Below are 19,251 nucleotides of genomic sequence, written 5' to 3' on the forward strand. Positions count from 1 at the left end.
ACAAAAGGAACACGACTTCTTGGCAATTACGCATTTCCCTGACTGGTGGAACAGCATGGCTAGCATCTGCTGAGCAATGCTAGGACCAGAAGGGAGGGGAACATTATTTTGGGCAGGCAGATGGTTTTCAAATTTATCCACAACCTCTGTGGTTCTTTGGGACAGCGCTAACGCTCGGTAGACTGATTCGCTGTTCCTCTGGGGTTTTTCGTGGGCATGCATCCAGGGGATATTTCAGGCACAACCTGCACCTCGTACCACACTGGGGCAAGAATCGGCATCCCATGCAACGGAGCTGCACAGGCAGAGCTGAATGAAGGAGGAGCTGTGGCTGACTGCTGCCGCGTTGCCGATCACTTACAGTGCACCCCCATCCACAAGTACACAGCCTTCAAACTGTGTGGGAGAGAAGCCATCTTTTAAAAGCTTCAAACACAGGAAAAGCTTCCAGTGGAACTTGAACTTTCCTGGTCTCCTAGCCACAACTAACGTTGACTAACCACAAGATACAAACCCATGACAAATCAGGTTTCGTCCACTCTAGCGCTCCCAAATACACAAGCTTAAAGGACTTCTCCTAGGGGAGAAAAAGGGTTCTGTTTGCTACTTGTGGGAGAACTTACTTTTGTGGGTGAAAGTTCCAGATTTAGCAAAAAGTAAGCAGGTAACTGGTTTTCCACCACACAACACAGCTAAGGTTAACTAAAATCAAACTGTGGTTTTGCTGAACAGATTTTTCCTAAACACTTAGAGATGCAAACTTCAGAAGAGAAAGAGCAAAGCTATTTTGGCTGTCTCTGTGAGGACGAGGAATAAATTCTTCTGTTTCTAGCAAGTCATTCCGCATCTGTGTGAGCATGGCCATTTACTCAGGAGGGGCAGACCAGCCACATTTTAAAAGCTGGGCAGCTGAAAAGTTACTTGATCACTCCTGGTTTTTGGAAGATATTCTATTTCTCTTCTCCATTCCTCCCTCTTTCCCTTCGTCCGTAAAAAAACTTTAAAAATCATCCTATCCAAGATCAAGGCATTTGCTGAAGCCAGTTTGGAGCAGCTGCCAGCCCAGAGAGCAAAATACAGGGGAGGCGATGCCTGCATTTGTGCTTAGCAGTGGTCACCAGTTTAGCAGGCTCCTGTCTGCAGCTGCCGGACCCGCAAGCTTCACTGAGCCCAGGGGCGGTCTGCAGGAGCGAGCAAGCCTGTGCCCGTCCAGCTGCTGCCAGACACGTTTCCTGGAGGATTGTCCCCTTCGCTCAGGGGCTGGCATGGTGTTTGCACAGTCTCTGCAGGCTGTGCCGAGCACTCTGCTGCCAGGGCTCTACTGATAGCACTCGTACCGAGCCCCATGATTGCTGTTTTGACACGACGTGTCCTCAGGCTGCTCTGCAGGCTCTGGTACAGACAAGTTCTCTCTAGCAGGCTGCCCCAGCCACTTGATATCTTGCTGGGAGGCAGAGGCATACGGGAGGTGATCTGGAGTCTTCTTTCACTGAGTTCATTCTCACAGGCAAGGTTTGCCACCTGCCCTGACGTAAGACAGAGCTGCTCGTTCACTTCTTTTATGTGGCTTTGGAGATTAACTGGGAAGACACCCCCAGCTGCTGGGGTCTCTGTATCCTCCAAGACGAAGCAATTTCCCGCAGGAGACGTATGACTGACAGACCTATGCACATATAAACTGTAAATAATGGGCAGAACCCCCAGAACTGCTTTTTGCTGCTGAAATGGAAATAAACAACAAAGAGTGTTCTTCTTTGGCTGGTACACACAAAACCACGAAAAAGGAAATCAATACATCCGTATGATACCTGTCAGCAGCAGCTTTTGTCGTTATTCAAGTTAGTTGAACACTGCATTTATCGCCCAAAAGGAGCTCAGAGGCTGCTGCCGCCGAGCCTTAATCCGAGTTCAGAAATTGCACCACCGTGGCCACTGAGCACCCAAAGTTATACCCTTACCATTGCACTTGATTTCTCACTCTTTTCTCTTCTATCATAAATTAGAACAGTTCTTCACACCTGCTTTTCAGCTGGCTAAACAGCTGCTCCAGGTGTAATGCAGAACAGAGTTTAGCCTCCTTGCAGCATTCCACCGAGTGAAGGGCACTGTTCGCTTCATGCTTTTGCTATTGCGTAGTTATGCAATCTTTACAGCTCTGTCTGCTTTACTGCAGGCCTTAATCTTTCCACGTGGGCATTACCACACCCTGAAGGAACATCTGCCCTCTCCCAGATGCTTTAAGAACAGGCTTTGCCACTTAAGAAGTAGTTGGAAAGGAATCACCCGAAGCAGGCTTTGCTTTCAAAGATGCACAGTGATTCGAAGGTGCTAAGGATTTCGACCTGTTGTCATTGCTTACTTCACCACCATTGTCTGTGAACGTTCTGCTCTGCTGTCAGAAATACCTGCTGACATGTCAGGCTTTCCCAGCAGTGCACAACAGCCTTGCTGATGCCTTCTACTTCAGGACGAGAAAGAAAAAGACTTGCGCCAGCTGAAAGGAAATGCAGTGCTGTGGTGGGCTGACCTTGGCTGGCTGCCAGGTGCTCACCGAGCTGCTCTATCACTCCCCTCCTCAGCAGGACAGGAGGGAGAAAATAAGATTGAAACCTCCTGGGTCTCTGAGATAAAGGCAGTTTAATAAAGAAGAGCAAAGGTCGCACGTGCAAACAAAGGAAAACGAAAAGATTTTCTCTCTACTTCCCATCAGCAAGTGACGTCCAGCCACTTTCTGGGAAGCAGGGCCTCAGCACGTGTAGTGGTTGCTTCAGAAGACAAATGCTTTAGTAAGGAATGCCTTCCCCCGATCCCCATCTCCTCCTTTCTCTTGGCTTTTATAGCTCAGCATGAAGTCATATGGTATGTAATACCTCTTTGGTCAGCTGTCCTGGCTATGTCCCCTCCCAACCTCTTGCCCGCCTCCACCCTACTGGCCTTGGGGGGGGTTGGTGGTGGTGGGGCTGGTTGGAGAGGCAGACTTGATGCTGTGGGAGCACTGCTCAGCAGCAGCCAAAACACTGGTGTATCAACACTGTTCCACTAGAAATACACAGCACAGCACCATGAGTGCTGCTGTGCCGAAAGTTAACTTCATCCCAGCCAGACCCAATACAAGTGCATGTACCTACAGGAACTTTTGAGATGGAAGTATTCTCACTACACCAGGCTCACTCGTTTGTTTTTCTAGGATACCTTATTTTTTAAGACTTGACCTACACAGAGATGGACCGACACAACTATCTTAGAGTGGGGTAAGATCTTCTTCTGAAGAAAAGCGACTAGCAAGACACTGACCAGGGTGGGCTCCTGATGATCTGGTTTGGTTGTGTCCATTTCCCAGTCAGTACATTACATTGATGTAAGTATCTATATACCATTAGAGCTATCGCAGGGTGGCACACTCAGTACTGATATTACTAAAGCTGTAAAACTAACGCAGGACAACATGCACACAAGTAAGTTACCTTACTGGTTATCCACAATCACCTAGCAGTGTCACGTGTACCTGGGGAGGGAGGCTGTGATATGCGGGAACAAAAGGTGCTGAAGAGGGTGGTGAATCACGTGGCTAAAAATTCCGTGAAAGAACTTAGCGTTGTGGATGGAGCACAGCAACACATGTGGGGTCACTCTGCACCCTACAGAAGGAGTTTTAGAAGTTTTTATCTGCCCCAAAGTCTCCGAAGGGTTTTCACACACAGCCGCTTCTTTGCAGGTGAGAAACAGGAGCTGCTGAAAGGGTATAAATACACCTAGTGGGAGGAGGAAATCGAACTCTGGTCAACTACAGCTGGAAGAATTAGGCAAGATTTCACCAACAGAGGGTTTGTTAGAGAAGGAAAGAGTTGACAGATTGGTTTCTGACCTCCTTTAGAACAGGAGCAGATAAAGCACTAGGCACCGCAGCAGGAGAGCGGTACCCGCAGGACAGACAGACCGGGCGACGCCGGGCCAGGAAGGGCTGCCAGACCAGCATGACGCTGCGGCCGCATCTTCTTCTCCCTGCACAGATCCACAAAACGCGCTGTGGGAAAATGCACAGCTTTCACAAGTTCCTGCTTCAGCACAGACAACACAGAAGTAGCAGGAGACCCATGTTTTAATGGCGGGGAAATAAAGGCAGGGGGGTTTCTCTGGAGTTTTGTGTTGGCTTTTGTATGGTCAGTTTGTGAGAATATGGCATATGTGCTCTGTGGGAGAAAGAAATGGGAAGGGGAAAAAAATCTACTGTTTCAGTCCATGGTTTGAGACTGTCCTCCACGCTTTGCTGCTTCCGTACCCTGCACCCCCACAGAGACACTCTGCTGTGAGCGGCTGCAATACGAAAGGGCAGGCAGGGGAGGCAGATGCGAGCGGAGCTACAAGATTTTCAGTGCTGGCAACTGTGGCTGTACAGAGATACAGTGGAGCAGTATCTGTGATGCAATGCCAATGGTCTCTTTGGACCATCCTCCACTTCCACTTCCTTACCCCCCCTGTTTTGCCTCTCTCTTATGTTTTCATGAGCTACACTGAAGGCTGCCCCTCACCCAGCACAGCCCTCTCTGAAGACCACCTGCCTACATGGCTCAGCTCCTCCACCCCACCTTCCTTCCTGCCCTGAAATCTGAGTACCCCAGCCTGCCCCCTCAAGATTTTCTTCCTAGAAAGGCAACATACAGTGACAGTACTGAGACTGGCAGCTGGGACATGGCGACTATTGGCATAACTTCACTGTTAACCCCCCCCTGCTAAGGCAGAGCTTTAAGACTGTGCTGCATCTGAGAGTTAATTTACGGAAGTGGCACGGAGAGCATGAGTGTGAACCTTTTCAGATTTAAAACTTTCGGCCAGACCCCCCTCAATGAAAGTTCACCTCATGTGGACAGAAGGTTTTGCTTTTACAAAAGATCCTTCCAGAACTGTCTCCCTCTCCCCAGATTACCAAGGAAGTTAACTTTTGCTTGAGTATTTATTGTGCTAGGTTTGAAAACTAAATTGAATAGCCCAACGTAAGAAAGACAGCTTGTGCCTTGCCTGAACGAAGAACTTGAGCTCAGCGTTGCCTGTGGAGCAAACAACAAAACCTCCACAGCACGCTGTACACGTACAAAAGGAGCCTGGGGTTTGTTTTCATGCACACTGTCCTTCAGCCTGCTGAAAAGCAGATGTGGCAAACCACCATTCCCACACGCCGGGTTTTTGCACCCCGTGTGAGTGACTGCCAAAGTGATTGTGCGAATAGCTCTGTCTTCCTTTAATGGATGACTGACTAAAAGGGCGTCCGAAATTGCTCTTAGTAGCCTCTCATAAATCCTTACCGACAAACCTAAAATTCTGCTGACAGCATGAATCAGTACACTCCACTTCCAAGCAATATTCAAACCAAAAGTAAATGACACAGTAGTACCCCCGGGGAAGGACTTAATACTAGTGGTGTGCTTATCTCAGTGGTTTTGTTTCTATTTTCACTTTTTCCCATCTAGCTACGGGGAAAACTGTAGTAGCATAGAATCATCCACATGTTTTCTGTCCACCCAGAAAGCAAATTTCCAAAACAACCATTTCTGGTTAATTCAAATAATTATTATGTTTCATTCCAAAATTGACTTTGTATATAATAATAAAAATGTGAGGATCTTTACAAATAAAAATGTCAAAATATTCCATTTCGTCAAGGCACGTATTTCTAGTACGTGTCAACCGAAATCCACGTAAACCTGCAGAAAGTTTCAGTTTCAAGCAGAAGAGGAAAGTATTTTCTGCAGGAAAAGTGTTGAAAAATGTAAAAAATTTTAGGCCTCCTTTTCAGCTCCTGGAAGCATTTCAGGATTTCTTTTTATTAACCTCAGGGAGGTCAACAGAATTTGGGCTAACACCGCCTCTGCAGCCCTGGTCTTCCTCAGGTAGGGATTTTGAGGACAACAGGAATATTTCACCTTGAATTGATAGCCTTTCCCCACTTTCTACTCATACTTTCTTTCCTTTCATTCCTGAACTTTCTATTTACCATGGTCTGAGAAACACTGCACAGTAAATATCCTTCTGTCCAGTTCTTCCACAGTAGATGACTGTGCCTGAACCCCTGGAGACTTTCTTGTGAAGCTTTCCATTGTTGTTTCTCGGGGACCTGGAGGCTGTCAGTGGTATAAATCATCTGCATTTACAGATTCCCAGGCATCAGGGATGCAATTTCCAGGAGGCAGGAGGGGGGAGGCCTTTCTTCATTTTTCAAAACCTTGCAGTAGAATATAGTTATTAATGGGTCTCCGTTCCCTTTCATATTGGAAAAAGCCTTTAAAGGAGCATGTTTTGCATTCAGATTAGTGCAAGATCTGTCATTAACTGGTACAGGGAAAGACTGTTTTTTCAATACAGCTGCTATGGCTATTATTTTTAATTACACTCCTGCTGCTGTAAATTGGTTGTGGTTTGTAACCACAGTAATTCAAAATAGGTGAGACACAGAGTACAGAGGGCTGCAAGAAAACACAAAGGCATCGGTATCAACAGGAGAGAAAATGTTCTACCTTAAACAAGAGATCTAGTATTATAACAGTGAAACAAACAGCACATGAAAGCACCACTAAATCCAGACTAAATTACAACCTAAATCAAGCACGGTGTGTGAGCAGGCAAGATGCGGTACCTGCTGGTTTTCTCTTGCCTGAGAATCTAAGCTTAGTACCTGGTGACGATGCTAACATATCACTATCCAAGCCTTTTTTTCTGCGTACCTTTGGGGCACATCGGAAATTGGATCCGTTTGGTATCTTTACCACTGGACATATTTTGGGAAATGCTTCTATAAAAAACATTGTGTGATTTTGAGGATGAGCTTTCTGGGTGATCTTTCTAGATTTTTTGAGATCTGAATACCTGATTCATGCAAGAGAGCATTCGGGACCACAAAACAACTACAGAAAGTTCAGCCTTAACAGAGAAGGATTTTAAAACTGTATGTTCAGTCACACCTGCAAGCAATGATTTCTGATATACCATACCTGCCTGCACTATTGTTTTCAGAACAACTGTTTAGAACTGGGAAAGGATCAACATTTCAGGAATTTTATTCTTTTTTTTTTCCACTAAACTTCACGTTATCCTTTCTTCTTGGAAATATTTTACAATTGTATCATGGCCAGACATGACAGACAGTTTGTTTGGGTTTGGGTTGGCTTGTTCGGAGGGTTTTTTTTTTACAAAAAAGCATTTTTAAAGCAGACCTCATGGCCATTTTGCATGGGAACCTCCCCATCAACCTACTGGTCCTCAAAAGGCGGTGATGCTTCATCCCTCTTCCTGAAGAATGGGCCAGATGGACTTTTCAGGCCCAGACTGGGTGAAATGAAAGACAGATCTGAACTTTGCAACACACTTCTATAACTCTAACTTACAGAAGGTTAGGGCTTTTTTATTTCTTTGTTTCACCATTTGCTCCTCACATAGCTTAGTATGTACATTGAAAAAAAATCTTCAGTGAAAACGACAAGTTTATATGCTGACTTAAATGTTTTGTGTCACAAGCCCTTCCACTGCGTGTTAGCCAGACACCAAGAGAAACACTGATCCCATCAGAAATCAGAAATTAGCATAAAGACATTCCAAAGTAGCTAGACAACAGGTACCCACTACTGTAGGCCCATTGACTCCAGCCGCAGGTTTGTCCTGCTGGTTCCACAAGGAAGCTACAGCATCAGCTGCCTTCACAAAAATCATCTTTGCAGTGCTCTCACGCCGGGTAGGTACTGCACTCCTGTAACGGAAAGCAGACTGCGAGAGCATGAAAAGCAAAGCAGCCAGGTGTCGTGCTGTTAAATCAACCCCATGCTAACCGGGAATGCATTGCACTTCTCTTGACCACGCTGTGCAAGCTCTAGTGGTGATAAACATCCCTAGCCAATTTTTTCCATTTCTCTTTGCTTCAGTCAATGGTAATTGAATCTGATCAGTGACTCTCAGTCGTTTCACCACCAGGCATTTATTATAATGTACTCTGTAAATACAGAAGAGCAGCGAACTGCAACACTGGACCCCATCACGCTGTAATGCAGGAAAAGTCTAAATTTGATTCAGACTCTGCCACATGAGTCCACATGTACCACAACAGATAAATGTGATCTTTCATGTCTGGCAAGGGCATTAAACGGTGTGGCTATACACAAAGTTTAAGTCTCTAAGCTGAGGCCTACAGAGTTTTCACTGGAATCTATCTTTTCTTAAGAATAAACCGTACCAAATAAATCTTCCTAATACTTCCTGATTCTTGATAAACCACCAGTTTTGCTGGGATGAAGAGCAAAAGGTGTACAACTAAAGTAGCACTTTAGAAAATCAGGGAAGTCACGTGGAGAGAAAACATTTTCCAGGAGTTATGAGCAAACGCTGAGAAAGGTGGCAGCAGTTCATTCCTTGCACTGCAAGGAGCGCAAGGCCCTGTATCACTTGCTCTGACACATGATGCTAGACAGCATGCACACCAGGGTTGTGACGTTTTTACTTCAGGGACTAGCTTTGGTTGTCATGCCAGCCACATCCGTCCTATACTTCGGTGTCCTTTGGGGCTGTGTCTGCACTGCTGCACTGACAGTGGTGGGGGGTGACACCATGCTGATCAATGCCTAGGACCTTTCCTGGCACAGGTCTGCCCTGCTCCAAGGAGCAGCCCTGCTGAAATGCTGCCTGCCCAGGCCAGGAGTGTTCCAGAGACTCCTGCCCCTAGAGAAGCTGCATGCGACTTAGTTTGGAGGAGAAGACTAATTTCTGGCCCAGGAGGCTGCGACCGCAAGCAGCCAGCCCCTGGACCCAACCGCTCTCGGTCTGCCAGTGAGGTGCAGCCTCAAGGACGGTGCACTGCAACGGCGATTCCTTGGGAAGCAGCCAAGGGGCCCCCGGGAAGCGTACGGAAACCGCGTTAAAACAAGGACTAGTGGGAGTCAGGCTGGGGCTGCACGGAGTCCTGAGCTGGCTATTTCTACCTGCCTTTCCTCTGCTGCATCTAGACTGGCTCTTTTGTCCAGCCCTGTTTGTCTAAATTTACCTTGCCCTGTAGAGCAGATACATTTTTTCACGGGGCAGTTTCATTTGCTGTTAATACAATTCTCCATCCTGTTTGGTTTTGAGACGCTGCCTCTTGGTTTTTTGAGTAACTGTTTGGCTGGGCACTGCAGCATTCAGCAGTCAGAGCTCTTGCAGGCTAAAGACTGCATTTGCTTTTATCTGGGAACGGAGGAAAAGGAAAGGCAGGGAGCAGAGGTAGTGCAGCAGCATTTGTGGCCTGTGGGGACCGCACAGCATCTTCCACCGACTTCTCCTAGGCTCTAAGCGACATTATCAATTTGCAGTCCTCATTACTAAAAAGCATAAAGTAGCACCACCTTCAGCGAATACTGTTACAGGGTGGGTAAAAATAAAAAGGGGAGTTTTATTAGGATGATTCTCCATCCTTTTCAGAATTTAAAGCATCAGATACTGGTGAGCTCAATGGCACAAGAGAAGGCTTTGGGAAGAAACGGTATTACATGCAGGTTTCTCAACCAGAGCTGGGGCACATGTGCATTCCTCCTGAAGGTAACCTTCTCAAGATTTAGCATCGATCCTCCACAGCTGTATTAAGAGGACAAAAGAAAAAGAAAAAAACAAAAAAACCCCACCCAAACAGAAAAAAATGCCTTTTTCTTTTTAATTTGAAGAAGTGATAAAAACAATTTTCATCTGTGATCCAATTGCTTATCTGTTTAGCATAGGAGTGAAAAAGAGGATGTGATAATTTTTGCACAAAAACTTGCACTTTAATTTAGGTCTCAAGTAGTGTCCCACTGTATACTTTCCAGTCCAGCAGACATTCTAAAATAAATAATCCAAGCCAAACTTGAAATTTATAATCGATGCAATAAATCTGTAGGGGGGGTGGGGGGGAGGCGAGAAGAAACCTTTCCAGGCTACTTTGGAGTCTGCTTTAAAACAATGCTCCACCTTCCTGTGAAATTGCAGCTGAACACCAAGAGACTATCACACTGAAGATCAAATGGCAGAGACTAATTTAGAATTTGTGATTTTCTTCGTAACCATCTCACGGAACCTTGTGAAAGCTTTATTATTCATACATTTAATCTGACCAATAGTCTTTGGTAAAATAAAATTACAGAATTTAGGATTTCAAAATGTTGTACTTCTCTTTTCAGTCGGCCTCTTCTTAAAAACTTCATTTTACAGGGCAGTGTGGTGGGGAAGTGCTCCCAGCACTTCCAGCGGCCAGCGTGGGATGTTATGCAGAGATTCTTGTACTCAAGCATTTAAAAACCGCACTTCCCTCCACGATCATAGCCTTGGAGGCTATTTTACAACGTGGGGCTGTGAACAAGCTACACCACGCATTGTCTGTGGTGGGAAACCTGGGGACTGGGAGGCTAAACTTCTGCGTTTGGGCTTACTCACTCAAACCGGTGCCAGTGGGGCTGCGCTCCTGCCGGGGGCCTCCGCAACGCCTCTCCTTGCTCACCTCCAGTGAAAGCTGCGGGAAGCGTGGGAGCGGAGCTGGCAGACAAACGCTGCAAAGGCTGCGGCCGTAGCCAGCATCCACAGGCACTTCAGTCCGGAGCGGGACGGGCGGCAGAGACCGAGCTTCCCCAGTGACCTCCCCGGAGGAGGAGGCCACGGAAGGCAGCGAGGCAGCCAGCGCTAGCCAGGGCCACCACGAAGACATTTGTCTCAGAGACGAACAATACCGAGGGCACGAGGCATCTCGATACAGCGGCACCACAGCTGTTAATTGCTGTGTGAGCGAGGCTGGGCCCCAGAGGTGCTGATGGCAATGGAAACAGTTGCCATGGAGACCACGAAGAAAGGCCAACCAAAGGAATTACCAATACGCACGCGAGTCTAAGGGTGCCTAAGGTTGAATAATGCAGGGCGCTGCCGCCACAGCCCCAGCGCTAGTTCTGAGCCCGGGGAGCACAGCAGTACTGAACACGTACTGTTTGGTTTGCTTTGCTGCAGCTGGCCGGCAACCACTCGGTTAGAGGCACTTACATGTAACGCCACCAAAAAAAAAAGCAGCGGCAGCAGCAATAGAGGGAGTAAAAGCCTCCACAAACCGAATGGGTCCCCTTGCCTGTGCTGGAAGAAGGAATTCTGCTGATGCTATGGCTTAGCAGTTAGATCGCCGCGAGTCACCGAAAACAGTCTCGACACGAGGGGAAGAGAGAAGGAAAATCAATGTCGCTTGATCACTGGAAAGCTAAAACCATTAGGAGCACAAGGAAGATTGCCGTTCTCATTAAGGCACGTATTGCTCCTCCCCGCACATCTGCTTCTCTGAGCCACTGTTTCGCAGTTTCAAGGTCACACGCGGCGTAAAGCAGCACAGCGCAACTGAGCCAGTCCTGGGTTTTAACTTGGACCAAGATCAGTCATTAATTTGAAACACAAAGAAAATTCCTGTGTGACAAAAAATAGGAAAAAGCACCACAGAAGCCTCTTGTACGCAGCAAGGGAAACAGTGTTTTGCAACCCATAAAAATAAGAAGTTTATATTAATTCCAAAGTAAATTGTTGTCATTCTCACTAAGAAAAAAAAAAAAGGTGTTTTTAAATTTCACACTATAACTTTTCTGTACATCATTATTACCAGTTTAGCATCCCTGGTTTTAATAGAGATGTTCTCACCGATGGCAGCACTTTGAGGGCATCTGTTGGCTTTACTTGGAGTAAAGAAGGTGAAGAAAGAGAAGCACAACCATTGTTGCTGCTGCTTTCACAGGGAAAATGGAAATGTTGAGATTCTTCTGGTAAGCGGCAAATACTAATTCCGTTTAACTGGCGTCGCATCAATCACAGCAGAGCTGGAAAATGGGTGCCTATACGGCTTTTCATGGTAGCATGCAAGTGCCTATGAAATACCCTGTCAGCTAAACACATCACACAATATGTATTTTCTACTTAAGAAATACACACACACACACACACACACACACGAGTAATTTACACATAACTTAAGCTAGAAACTTCTTGACTTCCCTATATTCCTTTGAGAACCAGACACCCCGGTGCTGCTGAGTGGCAGAGGGGTGGGTGACTGACAGCTGAGGAGCAGCAGGAGGGAGAGGGCATCAGCCTGTGACCCCACCACCAACCAGGCTGGTCTGTCCGCTACACATCTTTCCTAGAGCACACTCTTGCACACCCTGAGAAGACACTGGTGCGCTCCCTGAGAAGACACAAGTGGAAGAGGGAACCCTGCTGCAGGGCAACTGAAGGTGGGTTAAGTGCGCTAATGTGCCTTGCCTGCTTCCACAGAATCCTAGGGAACATTTTACTGGCCTACTGCATGCATGAAAATGCACGCAGCACTCCACTGATGTGCAAAGCAGTCGACAGAGTACTCCTACTTTTATTTCCATGTAACTGCTCCAGAGTAATGCACTTTAAATTATTTCTTGAACTAGGTAACTCTTTTCCCGTTCTACAGTCCATGGTAGCTCAACCAGAATCATTTTTAGGGTCTCTACTACCGTGGTAAAACTCCTGTGCTTGAAACTTTTGAAGTAGGAACTTTCAGGGAGTCCTTTTTTGTATCAAGTCCCCGGTTGATTGTGAAAGATACCAAACTGAAGTCTTTGGTTGAACTTACATGGCATACTCTCTGGCTTGAAGAATGAATGATGGGCAACTGGAAACGGTTCACAGCTCTCTGCTTTGCTGAGATCATCCCTGCCCTGGCAAGATGCAGAACAATAAATTAATACTTTTGAAGAGTTTGGGGGACCTTGTAAAGATAAGTTAGAAGATAGTAAGTGTACAATGTAATTAACGTAAATACAATAGGATTTTTGTCACCTAACGGCTAAAATTATGCAGCAGTAAGGAAAGAAATGAGGTAGTTGTTCCGAGAAAATAAGTTGGTAGCCATTCATAATTCATGTGCTCCCTAAAGTGTCCCTTAATAGGGTCTAGCTGGTTCTAGGAAATACGCAGTAGAATTTTTTTGATGGGTTATTTTTCTGGAATTGAAGTTTTAATTATCCTCTTGTGGCTTTCAAGTTTAGGAGGAAACAAACAAAAAAAACCCCAAACCAAAACAGGCCACTCATCTACGAGCTGTGTGGTTGCTGTGGGTTGACCCAGGCCAGCAGCTAAGCACCCATGTAGCCGCTTGCTCATGGGGCGTGAAAACTCACGGGCTGAAATGAAGACCATTTAATATGAAAGAGGCTTTTCAAAAAAGTGATGCAAACGCGGTCATTCCCTGCCTCCTACCAGCAGACTGATGCCCAGCCAGTCTCCGAGCAACAGCTACTTCGGCAAGAGCAGCCCTCCAGTCTTTACCGCGGACCATGATGTTATATGATACGGAATACCCCTTGGCCAGTTCAGGTCACCCATCCCAGCTGTGCCTTCTGCCAGCCTCTTCCCACCACTAGACTGCTTGCTGGGGGAGGCAGCGTGAGAAGCAGAGAAAGCCTTGATGCTGTGCAAGCACAGCCCAGCATTAGCCAAAACACTGGTGTGTGTTACCAGCACCTTCTTAGTCACGAATGCAGAGCGGAGCACCCTGTGGGCTGCTGGGAAGAACATTACGCCCATCCCAGCCAGACCCAGTACAGCGGTTTGATCGCTTTTCCCACTACTTCCTCTCAGCTCAATAGAAATGCCCACTGCAGATGGTGTCTAAAGGGTGCTTTTCACCATTAATGACCAAATCACTGCACACTCCGCGCTCCACCTCCCTTTCCTTCAGAAGGTGTGCTTGCGAGCTAAACCAAGTGGAAACGGAAGGAAGGTTTCTGGCAGAGATCTAGTCCAAACCCAACGTTGTCTTTTTCTAGCTTAGATGCTTTTCTAGCAAGATGCTTAAGCCTGGTTGCTTAAAAATCTGTAAGTGTTTTCCCAACCACCATTTTAAATAATATTTGAGCCTATAACGGTGTCTTTTTTCTATTCTAAAGACTGATAACAAGGGCTCAGTTTGGAAATCAAAAGGTATCTACATAGATCGAAGATCCTGAAGGTTAGAAAGACTTCTGGATTAGTACTTAATTCCCACGATTAAAATCTGAATTTTGAATATGAAACAGTGTAGTGAAGGTTAAAAAGACAAATTGATACATAGCTACTCAAGGCAGTTTACGCCTGAAATTATTCTGAAAACAGGCATCAAAGACAAGCATGTGTGTGATGGGGATGATACTGTTGCATAGCATCAGAAGGCTGCCTAAACAGCTACTTCTAACGGGATTAATCAAACTCACTGCAGACAAATGAAGTTAGAATCTGCAGATACTGTCATCCAACACATTTCACCCTTTTCAAAGTTTTCACTAAGGTGACTCCTAAATTCTGTTTCAAGCCTTTTCCTGATATTTTCTGGTTCTCAGCTGGAAACGAGTGCTTATTACAATTTTCAGAATGCTCCCACTCTCAAAATTGCCTCCTTAATCTTGCAATCTTGTGATATTCGCCTGGCTTCACTCAATTCAGTGGAAGGTTTGCAGTCAGCTTGAGGTGTTTTCCCGAACTTCAGTCAGTGATTCCAGAATCAATTCACAGTACAGATGGGGCCTTATCTTTTGTACCCATCTAAACCTCATGTACAGGTCATCCATCATCTCTGTTTTTAATCTCCCACAAACTTGTTTCAATGTCAGTAAGTACCTGTCTACAGTGAGACAGAGCAGCTCAATGTCCCTTGCTAAAATGTGTGTGTGTGGGGGGGGTTATCCGCATAAGAAATTCTTAAAAACAAGTGGTTTAGTAGGTTAGAAAGACTTTTGGACAAAAGCTCCTCAAGTGCTTCTGAAAATTTTAATCCACTATTTCAAATACTGCAATTTTTTCTTTCCCTTTTTTTTTTTTTTAACTATTTAGGCCATAATTTCAAAATACTTGTAACACAAGCCATGCATTTTACAATTAAGCTTAATTTAGATTGATGGATCGCCACTGTGTATAAATTTATGCTTAGCAAATTTTCCAACTTCCATTCCGCTCTCAGGACAATGCATCCTGATAGGTGAAAAAAACGTGGTTACTGTTCTTGTTACGTTAGTCTTTGCCCTGGCTCCATATGATATCGCTGTGGAGAAACTGTTGAAACAGATTTTCCACCCAAATCCAAATAATCCATCAGTTTCTTACTAGCGTTCTCATCTCTTTCCCAAAGAAACCTGGTATTCTCTGGCAGAAAAAGCTTGAGAGACATGGCTCATGCTCTTCCGACAGACACGCAGGATGATGATAGGGCTTAACTAAAACCAAACTGAAGTTCTGTATTTTCATCCCCCCCGAGCAAAAATATCAAGTACTCAATACACTGTTCTTTCCACTATTTAAAAAAACCAAAGAATTCAAGGCAAAGGGGAGACAAGAACTGAGAAATTCAGAACAGCTATGACAACATTGTCAGTTTGACGTGGTTGACTCTAATGAATCGCACGGCAATAGTGACATATCTGGGTTATATTTCCACACAGTGACTCTTTGTCGTGCATAGTGCCAGCAAGTGGTGTCATTGCACTCGCCACATTAGACAATAAGTACCAGCTCACAAATACCAACTATTATAACTTCTGAGAGACTGATATTGAAATGCTATGAAGGTCTAGGCAGCCTTATAAATTTAAGTGAGGGAGATTTGGACACCCAATCTGCAACAGAGTTTGGAGGAGTCAGGCTGCCACATATCCTCATTTTTAAAATCTCCACCTTCATGCCCCTGTTGCCCAGGAATGGTCCTTTCAGATGTACTGGGGTTTTCTCATCCTTGTACTGTGCCAAGCGTAAAAGTGTCTAGGATCTCCACTACTCCACACTAGCAAAGGCCTGGGGAAACCGATATTGCTATTTGTCTTATGGAAGGGAAGATATAACATTAACTTCCAAGGTTACCAAATCTGACATGAAATATTAGTTACAATTATAATTTCAGAAAAAAGGAAGGAACGACATTTCACTATTCAATTAGATCTGCCTGTGACAGTTCTGCCCACAAAGTGTGGGAGTATCTGTCAGAAAATCAGCTTCCAAGGTTCAAGTGACATGTCATCATCAACAGCTTTGCCAAAGAAGTGGTAACCCTTTCTTTATTTCTCCACTGCACCCATTAGTCTGTGTCACTTTCTGTGGTACTGGCAGCTAGGGAAGTTTAAGGCACCCCAGTGAGTTCATTTGGCAACACAGATCTTGTACTGGCACTGGACATCTTCAAGCGCTCAGACTGCCTGAAGCAATGTCAAAGAACAGGATAAAAAAAAAGTCTGCTGAAAGCAATACTGGCAAAGGCAACATGCAACTTCACTAGCTCAGTCTTAAAATAGACCCTTAGAGCAGAAAGCAATTGCCAACGGGAGCTGATAAACTTTTTAAAGTAAAACCGTGTACGAAAAATTTAACGCAGTTTTATTTCATGACATATATCAATCAGCCACAAAGCATGTCCAAACATTTGTTATGACGAAATACTTATTTTGACATCTCTTACTTGGTGATGTCGTGCACTAGGCTCCGGGCATGCTCATAGCAAGACAGTTTCAGGCTGCTAGGAGCTATTTTGCTGTTGAAGCTATTGAGCTTCTTCCTCAATTTGGGAAGAAGAGTTTGAGTGAGAAGACATGAAAAATGTTCTTTGAACGGAGTCAAAACCAAGACAGGTCTGTGGAAATATAGCTCAGGTTTGGGTACATAGAAATTGTCACGCAGTCCAGAAGTGGAAGCGCTGCCTTGCCGCGGCCAGAGGCAGCAATAGGAGAGGAGCCTGAGCTGTGCCTGAGCTCTGAAGTGGGTAACTGCAAAAACAGTTTGTCGGAAATTTTTTTCCTAATCCTGTCTACCAGAGATTTGCTTAACTTGCAACACAAAGGGTTTGCCTTTTTGTTTTCCTTCCAAATGTTTGGGGGCTTGTTGTTAGAATGGTTCTTTGCTTCTTTTCTTTTGTTCACCTTCATACTCCGTATGCAAGGATGTTCTCTCCTGCCATGAATTTCAGCTCATTACACTGATTGCCATACATGTCAAGCTGCTCTTTTGTTTTTCATTGAGTCACCCTCACAAATTAGTTACGTGGCATAGCACATTCACCTAAGATCTGCTTTTGCCACAATGAACAAGATACGACTTTTCAGTCAAGAGAGAAGGGTTTTTACAGTAATTTTACGATTTTCAAATGACCAGATATGAGACCCAATGAGTTTTTCTTCCAGCTAAGTGTACTCAGAAAACTGTCCGTTTACAATATATAATCTGGAAGACAATTCATGTGTCACAAGCAAGTCTTCAAAATAACCACCAGGATTATACACTTAAACTAGCCCTGTCTCAGACACTCTATAAAGAAACTAAACAACAACAGCAACAGAGTCAAGTAGCAATTACTCATTTAGAGGCAATAATAAACTATTCTTATGTCAGGGCAGCAAGGAGATTCCTTGGATTAAGTGGGTAAACGAGTAAAGAGATTAAAAGAAATTAAAGATCAAAAAGGTAGCATGGTTCTCTTTTTGGAAAGGGCAGTAGCAGAGTTTATTCACTGAGAGGGAGAAAAAGGAAGTGATCATATTCTTCCGCTTAGAGAGCCATGTTGTCCTCTGGCATCAGTCTGCAGCCCACTTGGAGCAGGAAGCTAGCACTAAGCACCTGCTTCCTTACACCTGCTGTCGATAACTGTCACCCAGGTATCTAGCCACAAAAGGAAAAAAAAAAGTTAATCTTCTTCACTGAAGTGCTTCCTGCAGGCATGACAGGAGAGAAACTGCCCCCTCGGATTCAGGAAGAAGGTCACTAGGTATGCACTCCGAGGTGGGTTTTGTGCATTCCAGGCATGCCCTCCAGCAAAAATGGACTGAAGTGTTGGACTTGAAGTCCCTCCCAACTGAGCCTCTTCTGACTGGGAAGGGAAAAAAGGAGACATCCTTCTTCTGGGAGAAATCAGGTAGTCAAATGGTTTCCTTCAATGTCTCTTGAGAGAGCTGTAGGCTTTTTGCATCTCATGCCTGGGTTACACAGCAAGGATGGATGTAAAAGCTCACACCCATATGCCTACGTGGAGTCCAGGCTGGAGAAGCTCTCTGCAGGTCAGGATTCAGGTACAAAACCAAATCATAGCATCTCTTAAAAAAGACAGGCAGGATTTGTCCTTGGATGTCTGAATGCCTGGAGTGCAACTGAGTCGTGCTCACAAGGTCCAATGCTTTGATCCCGCTGCCCAAGGGTGGGCATCACCAATCTGTCAGTTTCCCTGCATTACCCCAGATCCCCACCTCCGGCTGGCAGACACAAAATCCACTTCATTTTGGAGCAGCAGCTGGAGGCCTGCAGTCCCTGGTTGAGGTGCCTCAGTGGCACGACACAGGACACCTAAATCAAGCCTCCAGCAATGCCATTTTTCCCCTGCTACCGAACGTTGAGATTCCTTTCAAACCCCAGTGCCTCATGATCTTGAACAAAACAACTTTGTCTCGCTGAGAGACAGACAAGAGCGTGTCAGAGCTGACTGCAGTGAGGAAGAGATGAACATGTCACTGCGCGGCAGACAGTCCAAAGTCAGGCAAGATCTGGGAAAGGAGGAATGATGGCTGAAGAGGGGAGGACTCTGCAGAGAGTGACTGATTTTGAGGAAGCAGACAATATTCAGTGGTATACTTGTGAACTCAGTGGCTTTGGTGGAAGGGCAGGGGGAAGCAGTGGTGGGAATCCTGTGCTTTATGTCGGGGCCGTCACAAACTACTGCAGCACAAAGAAAAGGCGCTCTTAGGGCACTGCCACATCACAGGGGAAGGAATAATTCAGGAGAGCAAGGGGCAACAACTAGTAACTTGGAGTGAGTTAATTGCCTGGTAATTTGGTGGACCACGTATTTGGGCAGGTTTGTTCTGTGCTGTCATGCAGACACTCACTGAAATATCAGAAACATGGAAATATTTCATGCGTCTGGAAGTGCCGTATCACGTCAAGCTATGCACAGCAGAGCAATCCAGCTGGCAAAGGCACGACAAATGTGTCCTCATAGTAATTCACATAAAAGAAGGGGAACAGCATACTAATTTAAAGAGCTGGTCAGGGAGTCAGTAGACTATATCTACCACTGGGGGTGGAAATGAAATATTTGAGGCAAGAGATTCCCTTCCAATTTACATTGATGTAACAGACCTGAGACAAAGACAAGAACTTTTAGACCTGTCATTTTTATGCCTCCAGATTTTATTCTTCATTCTTTATTTACACAGCTGTAAAAGCTGACCAACCAATATTTTTCCAAACCCAAAGTGTCTCCTTTTGAAA

The 19,251-nt window shown here is 45.3% G+C and overlaps 1 protein-coding gene across 4 annotated transcripts in view; it reads right to left on the reverse strand.

The window, feature by feature from the left end:
• The window catches only part of LOC142026647 (uncharacterized), an 83,725-nt gene that overhangs the window by 12,020 nt on the left and 52,454 nt on the right, over positions 1-19,251 (reverse strand). For all 4 annotated transcript variants that reach the window (XM_075019852.1, XM_075019854.1, XM_075019851.1 and 1 more), the window contains one exon: positions 12,611-12,695. In XM_075019852.1, the coding sequence (XP_074875953.1) occupies positions 12,611-12,695 (85 nt within the window). The remainder of the gene's footprint in view (positions 1-12,610; positions 12,696-19,251) is intronic.

Source organism: Buteo buteo, chromosome Z (assembly GCF_964188355.1).
Source record: "Buteo buteo chromosome Z, bButBut1.hap1.1, whole genome shotgun sequence".
NCBI classification, from domain to species: domain Eukaryota; kingdom Metazoa; phylum Chordata; class Aves; order Accipitriformes; family Accipitridae; genus Buteo; species Buteo buteo.